This window comes from Pelobates fuscus, chromosome 8, assembly GCF_036172605.1.
Source record: "Pelobates fuscus isolate aPelFus1 chromosome 8, aPelFus1.pri, whole genome shotgun sequence".
Taxonomy (NCBI): domain Eukaryota; kingdom Metazoa; phylum Chordata; class Amphibia; order Anura; family Pelobatidae; genus Pelobates; species Pelobates fuscus.
The window spans coordinates 71544970-71560582 of NC_086324.1; the positions used below are offsets into that span (position 1 = coordinate 71544970).

Here is a 15613-nt window from a genome sequence, read left to right on the forward strand (position 1 = left end):
TGTGTGCGGAGGTTCGGGGGGGAGGAGGGAGGGGGGTGGCATGCTTGCGATTCAGGTCTGTCTCTTCAGTGTTACGTAGAGTTGTTCAGAAGCTACTGTTAAGACTCTAGAAAAATATTCTAATTGTGTATTTTGCTACTTACATAGGAGTGAGGTTTCTAGGGTTTGTGTGTTGTTGCTGCTGCCATTTGTGCGACGCCAGCAGGTTCCGTGGCGTTGTATATGTATTTGGACGTGTTGAGTGATTAATAGCTGGTGAATGATGGGGGAGGTTGGTTGCATCCCGTGAGTTTATTTTTTTTTTATTTTTTTATTTTTTTTTTTGCACCATGTTATTTCAAAGCTTCACGGGCTGTTAAATGTATAATGCTTTCATTTGTCAGCTGAAATGCCCTAAAAGAAAATGGCCCCTAGAACAAAAGAAGGTTGTCCTTAGTACCCACGCCTCCTCCTGCCCTCACTCTGCCCTTACCATATCAGTGAGGTCATATCCGCCCGTGTATTGTGTCATGCTCATCCTATCTTAAAGACATGCTGTCTTCCTTAATTCCCATATATTATGAACAAAAAGGTTACAATTACTAAAATTATCCTACTATTAGTTTCCCTATATCAGGAAAGTGTCTGTGACAAGTAATGGTTAATATGTAGATAGAATATATATGTCTATCGTTTCACGTATAAGTAACAAGTGTGTTTTAGCTTTGTGTACAAAGATTGATAACATGCTGAAAGAAGGGTTATCTTAAAGAACATTTACTAAAAGAAAGTTCTAATAAACCAAGATTTCTTGAACAAATGAATAAGCCAAGTTTAAAGACTGACTAACATAATTTTTGTTGTAAGCCCAGATATTTTATTATTGCATATGCATAGGAATTGAGACTTTGGGCATTATAGTATATTAATTCTAGATCTGTTACTAGCAGCAAGTGCTTAGCCTTATGCCTATCCCACGCATGCTTAAACACTTCTACTGAGTTAACCTCTACCACTACAGTTGGAAGGCTATTCCATGTATCCACTACCCTCTCAGTAATGTAATGCTTCCTGATATCATTTTTAAACCTTTGTCCCTCTATTTTTGAGACTATGTCCTCTTGTTATGGTAGTTTTCCTTCTTTTAAATATAGTCTCCACTTTTACTGTGTTGTTTCCCTTTATGTATTTAAAATGCTTTTATCATCTTTTCACCAAGCTATACCTGTCAAGATCCTTTCACCTTTCCTGGTGAATTTTACCCTGCAATCCATGAACCAGTTTAATAGCCCTTCTTTGAACTCTCTCTAAGGTATCCATATCCTTCTGAAGATATGGTCTCCAGTACTGTATCCAGTACTCTGCACTTCCCTCTTCCTACTGCTAATACCTCTCCCTATGCAACCAAGCATTCTGCTAGCATTCCCTGCTGCTCTATTACATTGTACATTGTCATTAACAGCCAGAAACTGGAGAACAAGAAATGTGAATTAATGTATAGCCATTTATAAGCTTAACAAAATCTCCATTATCTTTTCCATTTATTTTCCAGAAGACAATGTTATTTGTCTATTTCGTATGTTTTAAAGATACATTATCAGTGAAGAGTAGAATAAATTTTATCCCATTTGCGAGACATAAAAATTGTGATAATGTATATTTGTGATATAAGTAGGAATTACATTTTGAGATGTTAGATATAAATTATTAAATTAAGAACAAGAGTCAGGGATAGCGTCTGTCTCCGCGGGCACAAGACCCCGTGTGGAGAAGTGGTGGGCAAGCCATCATGGGCCACCCATGGGAGTGAAACGTTCGAGGCTTGTGGAGACGAGATGAGCATGTTAGCCTTTTATTATTTTTCTCTAGGGAAAGCTTAGGGCCAGTTAATAGTTGTTGTACATGGGCTATTTGCAGCCTCCATTGCATTTCTACCTAGTCTTGATTTCTGATGTCTCCTCCATTGCTACATCACCTGTCTGCTCCCTTACCTGCCCACCCCCGCTTATTCCTCCCACCGATCCCTCCCCTTCATCTGCAGTCCCCCACTTTCCCCTACTGCCCCTCCCTCTACTCCACCTTCTCCTCCTCCTACTCCTTCCTCTACTCCACCTTCTCCTCTCTCCTCCTACTTCTCCTCTTCTCCTCCTCCTACTCCTCCCTCTACTCCACCTTCTCCTCTCTCCTCCTACTTCTCCTCTACTCCTCCTCCTACTCCTCCCTCTACTCCACCTTCTCCTCTCTCCTCCTACTTCTCCTCTACTCCTCCTCCTACTCCTCCCTCTACTCCACCTTCTCCTCTCTCCTCCTACTTCTCCTCTACTCCTCCTCCTACTCCTCCCTCTACTCCACTTTCTCCTCCTCCTACTCCTTCTTCCTGCTCTTACTCCTCCTTCTTCTTCCTACTCCTCCCTCTACTCCACTTTCTCCTCCTACTCCTCCCTCTACTCCACCTTCTCCTCTCTCCTCCTACTTCCCCTCTACTCCTCCTCCTACTCCTCCCTCTACTCCACTTTCTCCTTCCACTCCACCTTCTCCTCTCTCCTCCTACTTCTCCTCTATTCCTCCTCCTCCTACTCCTTCCTCTACTCCACCTTCTCCTTCTCCTACTCCACCTTCTTCCCTCTCACTCTATCCACTACTCATTCTTCCATCTCCCCACCACCATATCTATATCCCTTATATGCTTCCTCCCTTCTTATTCCTTACCAATTTCCTCCACCCATAGACAACTCTGCCTCTACCTGACGACATTATATTTTTGAAGAAATGTTGCTCTGGCCACTCTTCCGCCACTTCCCAGGGGGGAATACCACACTAACGAAAAATTATTCAGACATGAAAGAATTGTTTTGGGCACTCTCAAGGAAATAGTGCGGTCCTGACCCAGATTCCCATGGAAGTAAGACACCTGTAAGGGGGGTGGCTGTCCCTCATGTTTTTTCTTCACTAAGCCCCCAGAAACCTCATGAAAGGAACACATGAAACACTAACAATCAATTTGCAACTCTCTACAGAGGGGGGTCAACAAGAGAACTGTAAATAGAAAGACAAATACCCCCCAATCTCACACAGAAATAGGTGAGGAAACCTCTTCTACTGCTCCTCATGGTTGCTTTGAACAGATGAAAGAAGAAACAAGACACCTTTCAACAGAGCATGCAGTAGCTTTACCAGATCCTGACTCTACTCTGTTTGCGGATAAAGAGGAAAGGTACCATACTGGATTTGCTGTTGCTACAGAAGATCAGGTACGTCAAGCATCTTCACTTTCCTCATTCACATCTGCTCAAGACGCTGAATGGACAGCCTTCTCAGTGGCATACAAAATGCCTGAAGGAAGACATGCCAATATCTACACTGACTCAAGATATGCCCTGGGTGCAGCACATTATTTTGGATCAATCTGGAAGATAAGAAGCACCACTCAGCTGACTAAAAGCTGCCAACCAAGCCACAAGTGCACCAAGGGAAGTGGACAGAATGGTGTCCGCTAAAGAAACTTCTATACTCACCATGTAAATCCTACCTACAGATCTCAAGCTTCTGAAAGAATGACAAGCAGCTACTGACCCTGAAGAAATACAAAGCTGGAAAAACAGAAAGGGGCAACCCTTGAAGACGGGCTGTACTCCAACGCTCTCAAGCTCTGTTTACCCAAAAGCATGTACTGGGCAGTGAGCCCATGGAACTTTATACCTATCCAAGACCCTCATGAACTCTTTGATCTCTAAATACTGCTAAGCACCTAGCTAACTCTCAATATCCCTTTCAAGAATCCAGGTGACAAAGAGCTACTGGGTCAAATATGCACTAGTTATAATAGACATTTTGTCAGGATGGCCAGAAGCCTAGCCGGTCATCAATGTGACAACCAAGACCATATACCCAATAGTGCATTGTGAAAGTTGCAGAGATCACTCAATGGATTCATTGTTCCAGATTCAAGACTCTCTCTCTCTCTCTGCAACATGAGAAGTAACATTTGTTGATTTTGACACACTTTTGACTCTAAAGAAAAAAGATACCAACAAGTAGGTGTTTGATGGCCATAATAATGCCTGACCACTTGCCATCGATGGAAAGCCGAGGACCCCAAAAGGAGACCTCGTGAAGCTAAAGCAATCCAAACGCCAAGCTCCCTCAGGATTATTTGCCCATCCTGAGTTTGTGGTGATATTAATATTGACTAAATGATCCGAGTCCACCTACGCTGGTGTAGCGTGAGACAGGTTTAATACTACAATGCATAAGCAAATGCGCCCTAGCCAAGGTTATTATGTCCATACACATAATACATGACAAGGTACTCTTGACACACCACATTCATGCTTCAGAACATAAAGAGGAGCACCCCTCTAAAGGGAAAGTTTGACACACACATATATATATGGATGCCATAGGTGTGCCAAGGGGGGTACCAGATGATTTTGCAGTAAAAGGAAAGTTTGAGTCCATTTTCCCAATCGTCACTGCTAATAATTATAATAATATTTTGATTTGCATTTATTATATCTATTGCAACCAACAACGTTTACCTGTCACCATGACTTGTTGTGCCTATATTCCAGATAACACAGGTCCATATGGTAATGTAAGCTCGTCTATTTATGATGTCCCTCTGAAGAACTAAGAAGACTTTAAGAACCGTTACTTCATAGGGTTTTGTGCCTTTGGGCTAACCTGTCCTCTGAAACTAACTAATAAAGTTTATCTCTTAGAATATTAACATTTCATAGGGGGGACTGATGTAGAATTATTAAAAATCTTTATTGTACTTGTATTGAATTATTGCACTAACTCCATTTTAACCTGATGCTGTGACAAATCCTCCATTTTGTCCTCCTAACCTGACTTCTCCATATGAAAACTACATTACATGACAGAATTGCTCAGCACATCTAACACAATAGACAAAGACTGTATTTTTCCATAAAGATATGACTAACCCAGGAACTGCTGAATTTCCCCTAACTCGCAACATAGTATAAATTGAAGGCCATGAGAACACTGTAGTAATGAAATGTTCTATTCATAAGAGACCTTGCACCTGACCACGAGATCTGACATCACCGACCGTGTAAAATGACGCTCAAGACCCCCTTGTCCCCACCCGTGTCCAAAATAATACCACCTCTTGGTGGGTGGACACGAAGCTAACCACTTAGTTTTTGATCCAATTAATAATATTGATGGGTGGACACTGATATAGTCACATAACGTTTAATCCAATTAATGATGTTTATTTGTTATTATCTGATATTCAATGATGATGTCATTTTGCTTTTAAAAAGATCTGCACAACTGTTTTCCAACCAGATTGCATTAAATTTTCTGAAGTGCTTTTAACCTGAACTCCATGTGTCAGTGTGAGCTTACTTCTGCGTATACGCAATTTAATCATCTCAGATTTGGACAGGAACAGATAGACATTTAAACATATTTGTTTATTTCTAAATTAATCTACATCATTAATCTACATCAACTATAGTGTCCCTTTAAGTTTGGAAGCTTAAGAGGGATGTATGGGAACAAAACTTGTGTGGACTGGCTGACAATAAAATTAGTTCAGGTAATGCAGACGTTGGTCTCTCACTGTGGCATGTCCCCTTTCTTTTACACTTACTGCATACATATTTTCTCTTTCTCAGACTATATACCAGGAACTTCTGCCTGCTAGTAAGAAGGTACGGAGACAAGTGGACCAGCGAGTGCTAGGGGACAGTCCTTAGAAAGCATGGAGTGAGCGCATCATTAGACGCATTTATGTCAAGCTCAGGGTGCTACCTGCATAGTATGCCCTTAGTTGGACAGCCTGCAGGATTGGCGGGAAGCCTGACATGCATTCATGCCAGGCTGTCCTTCAAATTCTTTGGACAGACATGCCCCTTTTTTGGGCATGTTCTCCCCGTTTGGCAGGTCTGGTCACATGTTCTCCCCTTTTAGCAGGCCTGGTCATGTTATCCCCTTTTGGCAGGTCTGGTAGCACCAGTGGCCCACCCTTTTACCCCACCCATTGACTTCCTGCTTCACTGGACACGGCTGTTAGGGGTTATGGATTTACTTGAAAGATGAAAGCATAAATTAGAGAGAGATTTGCATAGAGTATGTGTTTTCTCATAGCTGCATCCTATGAGTTTCCCTCCAGCACCATCTCCATCAGATAGGTGTGACTGTTTTAGTGTTTTTGGTCGATAAGATTCCGTAATTAGGCCCATCATAATTGTCAGCACCAGGCCCAGTGTGCTCTTAATCCGGCCCTGGACGCGCTCTTATGATCAACCTCAGTTCAACATATCGCTGCCACCATACTGGGACTTGTGAGGATGCACAATGCCCAGTACTACTAGGACAATAAATGCACTAAATTGCCAAGTGCCTTACCTAGCCTGACACTTTATACCTCTGCGTAGGCAACAGCATGCACACATACTTTTGTTCAGACTTAGCCCACACTCTTACCGCTAGCATACTATATATGGATATTAGGAGGTTACGAAATGCTCACTAATACCTGTGTCAAATGTATAGATATATGTATAGATTTCCATTCAGGAACACCAAGATCGGTATTTATACAGGAGCATTTGTAAGGGATCTGCAATTATTACTATGATTGCACATTTGCAAACTGCAAAAATGATGTGTGTGACACTGTTTTAACCCCTTAAGGACCAAACTTCTGGAATAAAAGGGAATCATGACATGTCACACATGTCATGTGTCCTTAAGGGGTTAAAGGACCACTATAGTGCCAGGAAAACATACTCATTTCCCTGGCACTATAGTGCCCTGAGGGTGCCCCCACCCTCAGGGTCCCACTGCCACCTGGCTGGATGGTGAGGAAGGGTCCCTCTTCTTCCGTCACCGGCTGAATGCGCATGCGCGTCAAGAGCCGCGTGCGCATTCAGCCAGTCTCATAGGAAAGCAATATCAATGCTTTCTTATAGACGCTGGCGTCTTCTCATTGTGAAAATCACAGTGAGAAGCGCGGAAGCGCCTCTAGCGGCTGTCAATGAGACAGCCACTCGAGGCTGGACTAACCCTAAAGTAAACATAGCAGTTTCTCTGAAACTGCTATGGTTACTGCAAAAAGGGTTAAACCTAGCTGGACCTGGCACCCAGACCACTTCATTAAGCTAAAGTTGTTCAGGTGACTATAGTGTCCCTGTAACCCCTTAAGGACACATGACATGTGTGACATGTCATGATTCCCTTTTATTCCAGAAGTTTGGTCCTTAAGGGGTTAAGCTGAAGTGGTCTGGGTGCCTATAGTGGTCCTTTAAGTTGCCTCAATGTCATTTACAGTGAGTATAGCACCTGTACTCCTAACTCATTACTGACGGCTGTTGATGTCAGTTTTGGTCAGTGTTTTTTGCTTGATAAAAGCCCTTATTGGGGATGTAACATTGCTGGAGGGTTTCATATAAAACTTCTGTTCTGGTAATTCAAAGTGCCAGATTCTTTTTGGTTTTGCTATAGAAGGTAGTCTGTTGTCAGTTTCATATCAGGAGAGCATTCAGCAGTGATGCAGCCAGTGACTACATGCTCCTAAACAGTGTGGGAGGGGTGAAGACTATCTCTGCTCCTTGAGGAAATACTAATGGTGGCAGATATGGATTTACTGTTGGAACAGGACAGGTGAAAACAGCTTCTTTTTTTTTTTTTAAACTATTTTATTTTGTTCCTCAGCAAATAGACATTTCAGCACAAGTTCCCAGAAAGCTTCCAAGTTTCTAAATATCCATCAGCGCAAACAAATAAGAAATAAGGTAGCAGGAAATCCCATCACCCTCATCCAGCACACAAAATGCTATGGAGTGAATTCACTTTCCCTGAGATGGGGAAACTCATATGACATCTCTGCAGAGATATTAATAGTTCTGGGGATCCCACATTTTCTTAATTACTCCTGTCCCACAGCAGGGTATGTAGGAATGCACAGCGCTGCGGAATTTGTTGGCACTTTATAAAGAATAATAATAATAATAACAATAGGGGATTTCTGATAACATTCACACCACTACCCATGTCAGGGAATGTTTGGAAAACAGCCCATTCTGTGCACTGCCTCAACCGCTGCGCAGCTACCGTAGAGCACTGCGAGGAATGACGTGTTGGATCACTCTCACCCAGGGCTTCCCAGGGCCAGACTGAGACATAAAGCAGCCCTGGAAACATTCTTATACCAGCCTCGTAAAGCATTGCAAAGTGTAGGGCGCAGATACACAGGTGAGAACAAAATTTACATTGAAAATTAATTTTTCACTGTGAAGTAGAGTAGTCAAATTACTTCATATTAAAAAAAAGTACAGCTGCGTACAGTCAACAAACGCAATGTAAAAAAAAAAAACAGATTTGGACTGAAATGTTAACTGTACACTGTCGGACATTTGTTTAAATAAGCAGGCAGCTACTTGCAAAAATTAGTACATTGATGTGTAAAAGAAAAAAGCATGAACATGCTAATGTGATGAAAGTGGAATCCCCCACAACCCCTCCCCCCCCCCCCCCCCCCACACACACACACACGCCAACTCTGCCTAATGCTATCATATTCTTTTCTGTATATTATGAATATGGAACATTGCTTTGCATTTGACCCTTTTGCGAAGAGGAGTCACATTCATTAGAAGACTTTTGACATCTGAATAAACTAAAACCGAATGATAGATAAAACATATGATTTACCTGTGAAAGATGCTTTTTGCGTACACAATTTATGCCTCCTATCAACACCATGTTTGGCATTATAGGTCTGGGAAATTCGAAAGCAAAGTCATATCTCATCAGCCAGATGGAAGCCCGGCTGAAAAGATCCACAGCAGTAATATCCTTCTTCAGGAAGTCCGAAGCCAGCTGTGCAAAAGGTTTATAGAATAGCCTGCACATGAAAAAATCAGTGGTTCGCACTATAACATTCTTGACTCTTTGGCAGAAGGTCATTTGGTCTGTGTATTGGGTGAAAATCCTGGGCACGTAGGATGGAGGGTTAGGAGATTGAGACGCTTCCAGGTCCATTCCAAAGGGAGTCCCACGCATGAAGTGGACTGAAGGAATAGACAGGTATTGTGCCGCTATCTCCCCACATGGGAAGACAGGGTCACTTAACATAGCATCAAATTTGCTTTGCTCCAAATATCCGATGAGACTATCATTCTTCAGAAAGTGTTGACATGAAGTCAAAAGCCAGTTGCTAGTATTTGTAATTCTGGTGTACAAAGATTCAATCTTCTGTAGGAATGACATGTGTGTGAACATAAGTCTGGCAGCTTCTTTAAACTGGGAGTCCATAAATTCTTTAGTATAAGGCAAGGAGAATGTTTTGACAGTTACATTGCCTAGATCTTTGAAGAGAAAGTTGGTTTCTGGGATGACCAAGACAATCTGGTGACCTCTATCTGCTAATTTATCAACGACCGTCTGCAAGCTGAGCCAGTGGCTACCATCCTGGGGAAACACAAGTAGTTTCCCACCACAAGCTAGACTTAGAGACACCAAAAAAAGTACAATTCTAATAGGAATACCTGGAACCATTTCTGCTACCGGCAAAGAAAGCAGTTCTTGTGTGACTTTACATGAGATTCTGCTGGTTCATTGTGCGAAAGATATCTCCAGGGAACATTTACACAGATAAGTCTAGTTTAAACAATCAGGATATGAACTTTGCTTTTTTCACACAAGCTCTAAAGTTTCTCAATATCGCTTTTCAAATGATGGATTACCCAATTAATAGTCACTCTATTAGAACAATGCGATACAAAATACAGGGATTTTAATGTTGGTTTCAGAGGTTTGTATGGTGATTACTTCAATTTTAGTAATTTGCACCAGAGGTGTTTAAAATGACACTAGCATAAACAAATGCAATGACCCCTGGTATTGCTGAAGCGTAAAACTACCAAAATTTTTACTAGAGCACTCTGTAATGCTTATGGCACTTGGAATGTTCCTTAAACATATTTTACCAAATCAATAAAATGTCCCAATAAGTGAAATGTAATGTCCCGATCCATGAACGCAAGGCTGTATAGAGCCACCAGTGCTGGTAGAGATGGGTATTGATGTGATAAGATGAGTTGTATCTCTTTAGTTTTTTAGTTTTTTTTTCAAACCAAATTTAACTAATACAGTCAGGATCATTCACTAAAATATGAATAATCAAGAATCCAAACTGAAAACATAGTTAACTTGGAGATTTTCTTCAGTTCAGATATTTTGACCAAACATTTTAATTCACAAAAAATAATTTTAGTTAATATGTCTAACTGTGTAAAGTCTGTGAGTTTGGTGCTCAGTTGCATTTTATCGATGGACAACGTTCGAGTGGCATGAGTCCATGGCAAAGGTTGCAGTTTTTTTTTGCCTGATTACCATGCAGCCTTTGGAACACTACTTGCATGTGCCAAACAACACAGAACATTCATTAATATTTTAGGAATTGTTATTTATTAAATGGTTTTTAGCTGACACCTGATTGGCACTCACTCAGGTACATGGGATCAAAGGGACTTTTACGTAGATCAGTGAGCTTGCAATATTGCTCAATTATTGGCAATGATCTGGACAATTCTCTGCACAAACCTACACAAAGTATTTGTTTTTGAAACACAAATTGAGAAACGGCTCAATTACCTAACTAAAGTTGCTGTTATTTCCAATCTATGCATTTCTTTCTGTCCCAGGTTCTCCCTGCTCTTCCTCCGCCCTGCCTCCCCAGGCGGCCAGGCCACTGTCTCTATGCTATGAGGGTTTAGGGTCAAGTAGAGTAACTGAGAAGTTGCCAAGTAACTGTTCACCATCACTAGAGAGTTTGAGGACAGAGCCCCAAGATGTCAACAGTTACTCCCAGGAGAAATAGTAAATAGTTTGGGAACCTCTGAACGTTCATGGCTCACAATATGGTGGTTGAATTGATCATTATTGTTTACATTAATTGTAAATGACCTAGATTCATCCAGAATGTCTACAGTGAATCAGAAGACCCCATACACAACTTAAATGATGAAGAAAATATGAATATATGATTCTGGATTCATCTTTTTAATTGTTTTTGTTTTTTTGGAAATATGTTTTGTGTATGGACTTTTTTTTACCTTTGATGCAGATGTTTTTCAAACACAAATGATTCAAAGGTAAGAGAGCAGAAACATGGTCAAGCTGAACAATGGAAAATATTCAAAAATAAGTACAAGTCAGAACAGATCAAGTACATGTAGTGAATCCACCCAGGCACTCAAGGAAAGGCAAATATTGTCATGGCTTATGAAAAGGGACAAAGATCATGGATAGAAACATGTTAGAGATTGTTATCAGTTTGATTTTATACCTGCATATATGCATGAAAAGCTCATATCCTATACAATCCCAGGGTGATCTAAATAATACATTTAGGGACAAAATAATCTCATGCCAAAATTTGAATATGACATTATGCTCTCTTAATCCCATAGTTGGTCTACTTTTCTTTTCCAACTTAAGGTATCAAAAGCTAGCACAACCAACTGGTTGGTCTATAGTCCAGAGACTATATTCATTATAGGATCTTAACATAATTTCTAGAATCATAACCGCAGGATACAAAAAAGTGCCACAATATTTGTTTTACATGCATTGCATTAGGGGCAGATTGAACACTTAGGCAGTTTGCATAGACCTCCTCTCTATCCCCAGTAGAGACGTTCAGTCTGTGCCCGCAAGTTGACCAATCAGAGGCTTCTCATAGAAAAGCTTTTGTGGTTGAGAGTGTACACATGCTGGCTTTCTTTGATAGATATAAGTCAATGAGCAGTAGTAGTACAGATCATTGTGAAATATTGGCAGATGCCTTAAGCAACTCTGTAGGGCCAACAGAAGAGGAAGAAATCTCCCCAAGCTGTCAAACAGGTGTTTTGGTACCCACTTATAAAAGTGCAGATTTTTAATAAAATAGGAACTTTTATAGATTTTATTTTTTTTAAATGACAGATTCCATAGACATAAAGCCCCTTTAATAAGCTGAAGTGCTCTATGTATTTGCAGTGTTCTTTTAACAGTAGGGTGAATTCATGCCTGGAGCATACGTATTGGTTTTGAGGAGGCCCGAGGTCTAAATCTGCCCCTGGGCCCAGATTGCTGTTGGTCCTTGCCTGGTTGCAACATACCTCCTATCAGTCCCAGATCCAGTGCAACCATTCTGTCCAGTCCTTACATTCTGGTTTATTTGTGTTGCTGCAGAACTGGGGACATCAGGAAACTGTCCCCAGCACATGCGAGCGCATTATTAGACATATTCATGCTGTGATGAATTGTGTCAGGGCATGCAGATAAATCTTCAGTAGCACTGTGTGCACCATCTGTCCTGATTGGGCCTGGCCAGGAAGGCAGTCAGTCAGCCTGATTAACACCAGGATGATACACCCGTTCTTTGGGCAGCCCTGCTCCTTTCATTGTTAGCGCCATAGGTTGAATTTAATTTTCACAATGGTCAGTGGCTTTGTTTCAACACAATTGATTCCTCCAATAAAGACCATTTGGGGCATGACTGGCTTAGGAAATTCTGAGAAAAGTCCTGTCTCATCAACCAAGTAGGTCCGTGGCTTACAATCTCCTCCAATATAACTTCCTTTTTCAAAAACTTTGAGGCAATCTCTTGGTAGGGAACATATAGATCATTACAAAATAAACTCATGACCGGCTCAAATGAAATGTTTTTAACCCGTTCTGTGAAGGTCATATATGGTCTGTAAAGCCTGTGAACATTTGTGGGACATAAGATAAAGGTAGTGGGCACTTAGAGGCCTTGGTATCTAAATTGCAAGGAATCCCACCCATGAAGTAGATAGAAGGTACAACAAGGTGCTCAGCAAGTATCTGACCACATGGCAGCATTGGATCCGTAAAGACAGCATCAAATAGCTCTCTTCCAAGAATTGTATTAAGTGACTATTGTTCAACAGGTGAATGCAAGTGTCCATCATAAGCGCTGCTCCCTGTTTCAGATTTCCACTATTTTTTTTGCAATTTCTGCAGGAGAGGTCTTGGGGTAAACATCTCAGAAGAAAAAGAGGAGATGCGTTTTTTCATCTCTGCCTGAGAGAAGGATACTGGATAGAGTTTGAGCTCATAGCTTGGAGAGTTGCTCAGATGTAATTTCTGGAGTGACTACAGCAATATGGTGCCCTCACAGATGCAGTAAATCCAGAACTGCCCGCATACTCAGCCAGTGACTGCCGTCCATTTGTACTACAAGAAGCTTCCCAGCCTCAACCAAAGTTAAATGGTGAAAAGGAATGAGAAGCACAGCTATAGCACTAATACAGAGAGAGGCACAGCAGCAATTCATGGTCACTTGTAGCATAAACTCATCAGCTAATTTACTTTACACATTTGTACTTTAGCATATTATACAATGAGTAATAGATTGGACATTGAGCAGTTCCTTAGCAGCATCATTGCAAAATTCAATGTTCAGAGCCAAGGAGTACAATGCACTCACTTTCACTCGTGATATAACTGATTTGATTCACAAGGCATGGGTGGGAACACAGGGGTGGACTATGGGATTGAGGCAAAGGTGAGGGCATAGGGTGGTTTTAAACCTCGCTTATAGTATTATGGGGGTGTTACTGATCATTATAAGCTTATTTCTTTTTTATTTATTTTATCTTTTTTAATGTTGCAGCGGCTAGCAAGCTCTGGCCAGCCGCCATATAATAAACCCTCATAGTGTCAAGGTTTATTTAACTATTTTCCCCATGGCTGCTAGCAGGCAAATAGATTAAAATTAACTTTCACTTGCAAAAACGCAAGTGAACGGTAATTTGAGAATATGCATCCTATTGGATAAATTCAGTTCTGAATCTTAGCAAATCTGTGCTTGGTGAATATTCCAAATCTGATACTTTGCATAGGATACAGATGCGAAAGTACCAATTTTAATCTGTACACCAAATGTATCTGTGCGGTTGCAGTGGATTTGCCTGGCTGACCGAATTCCGACCATATTTGGCTTCAAACTTGCCATTGCGGTCAGAATTAGTCCATTAGGAATACAAAGCTGTATATCGAACACAAAAGTTTTCCATTGTCCACCCCCTCCACCGGGAAATAAAGGCTAATAAATCCTTTTACACTAACCCACCTAGTCCCTCGGTGCTGACTCTGTCTCTGTCTCCTCCAACGTCAGTGCTGAGGGGAAACCTAATGTGCATGTGTGCTGAGAGCCATGCGCACATTAGGCCTTCCCATAGGAAACCATTGATTTAATGCTTTCCTAAGGGAGATTTGAAGACGCTGAAAGTCCTCCTGCGGAGCCTGAGGAAGCCCAGCATCATTACACAAAGTCATACTGCATGAAACAACAGGAAGTGCCCCTAGTGACTGTCTGGTAAACAGCCACTAGAGGCAGACCTAACATAGCAATGTAAAGTAAAATGTGTGTGAAAAATAACACAAAAAAATGACTACCCAAAAGATTGACAAAGACCGGTGGTAGAATTAGTGCATGGAAAGTGTTAAAATATCACCATTTGAAATACCCTAGGGTGTCTACTTTTCAAAAATATATAGTTTGATGGGGGTAAATTACACTGTCCGGCTTCAAAAATGTCCCAAATAGGACATGGGTGCATGATGACAATGTGTGAAAATTACAAGTTGGACACATTACAATGCTGAACACATACTGGGGTGTTCTTTGGCAGTAACCCTTAAAGTTCTCCGTACATGTACTCTTAAATTGCTATGTGTGTCAAAAAAATCACCTATTATTATTATTTGTTTTTAATTTTGCATAGATTGGTGGTAAAATGGTTGCATGAAAAGAGTCAAAATACCCCAAGTTTAATACCTTGGGTTGTCTTTCTTTTAAAAAAATATATACATATGAAGGGTTATTCAGAGATGTCTGACAGATATCAGTGTTACAATGTAACTTGCGTGTAAAAGCTAAGAACATGTTAAAATTGGGCATTTCTAAATTGAGGACAAAATTTAGAAACTATTTAGCACGGGTTTTTTTGGCGGTTGCAGATGCGTAACAAATTTTGGGGGTCAAAGTTAGAAAAGGTTTTTTTTTTTCATATTTTAAAATTTTTTTATAGTAAATTATATGATATGATAAAAATAATGGTATCTTTAGAAAGACCATTTAATGGCGAGAAAAACTGTATATAATATGTGTGGGTACAGTAAATGAGTAAGGGGAAAATTACAGCTAAACACAAACACCGCAGAAATGTAAAAAGAGCCTGGTCCCTAACGGTAAGAAAATTAAAAAGTGTTCTGGTCACTAAGGGGTTAAAATACAAACGGGGGGGGGGGGGGGGGGGGAGGAAGCTGAAATGAACCAGCTTAGCTTCACTGCACATATCCAAAGCAAGGACTTTTAACCAGAATATTACTGGGGGGGAGATCTCACCCATCTCATCCCTCCTCAAGAATATCACCTACCACCCACAAGCCCTTGTAACAGGGCTATATGACTACACTGAGAAACTTCAGCAGCACTCTGTGCATGGTTGGCCCTAAATGGGTTTGGCCACGGAGTCAGTTTGGAGTGCATTCACACCAGGCTAACACCCCCCTTCTATGAGCAGCTCTGCCCTTTTCACTGTTACCCTCATAGTCTGGCTCCTCCACCCTCCCAGTTTCA

General features: G+C 41.1%; 1 protein-coding gene across 6 annotated transcripts in view; it reads right to left on the reverse strand.

Annotated features, from left to right (window-relative positions):
• The window catches only part of LOC134571597 (UDP-glucuronosyltransferase 1A1-like), an 84576-nt gene that overhangs the window by 34335 nt on the left and 34628 nt on the right, over positions 1 to 15613 (reverse strand). The window contains exon 2 of one of the 6 annotated variants that reach the window (XM_063430028.1): positions 8671 to 8908. The exons of 4 other annotated variants lie outside the window; for them this stretch is intronic. In XM_063430028.1, coding sequence (XP_063286098.1) covers positions 8671 to 8908 — 238 coding nt within the window. Of the gene's footprint in view, positions 1 to 8670; positions 9592 to 15613 lie in introns of those variants that run through there. One more of the 6 variants, XM_063430025.1, reaches the window with a different exon arrangement.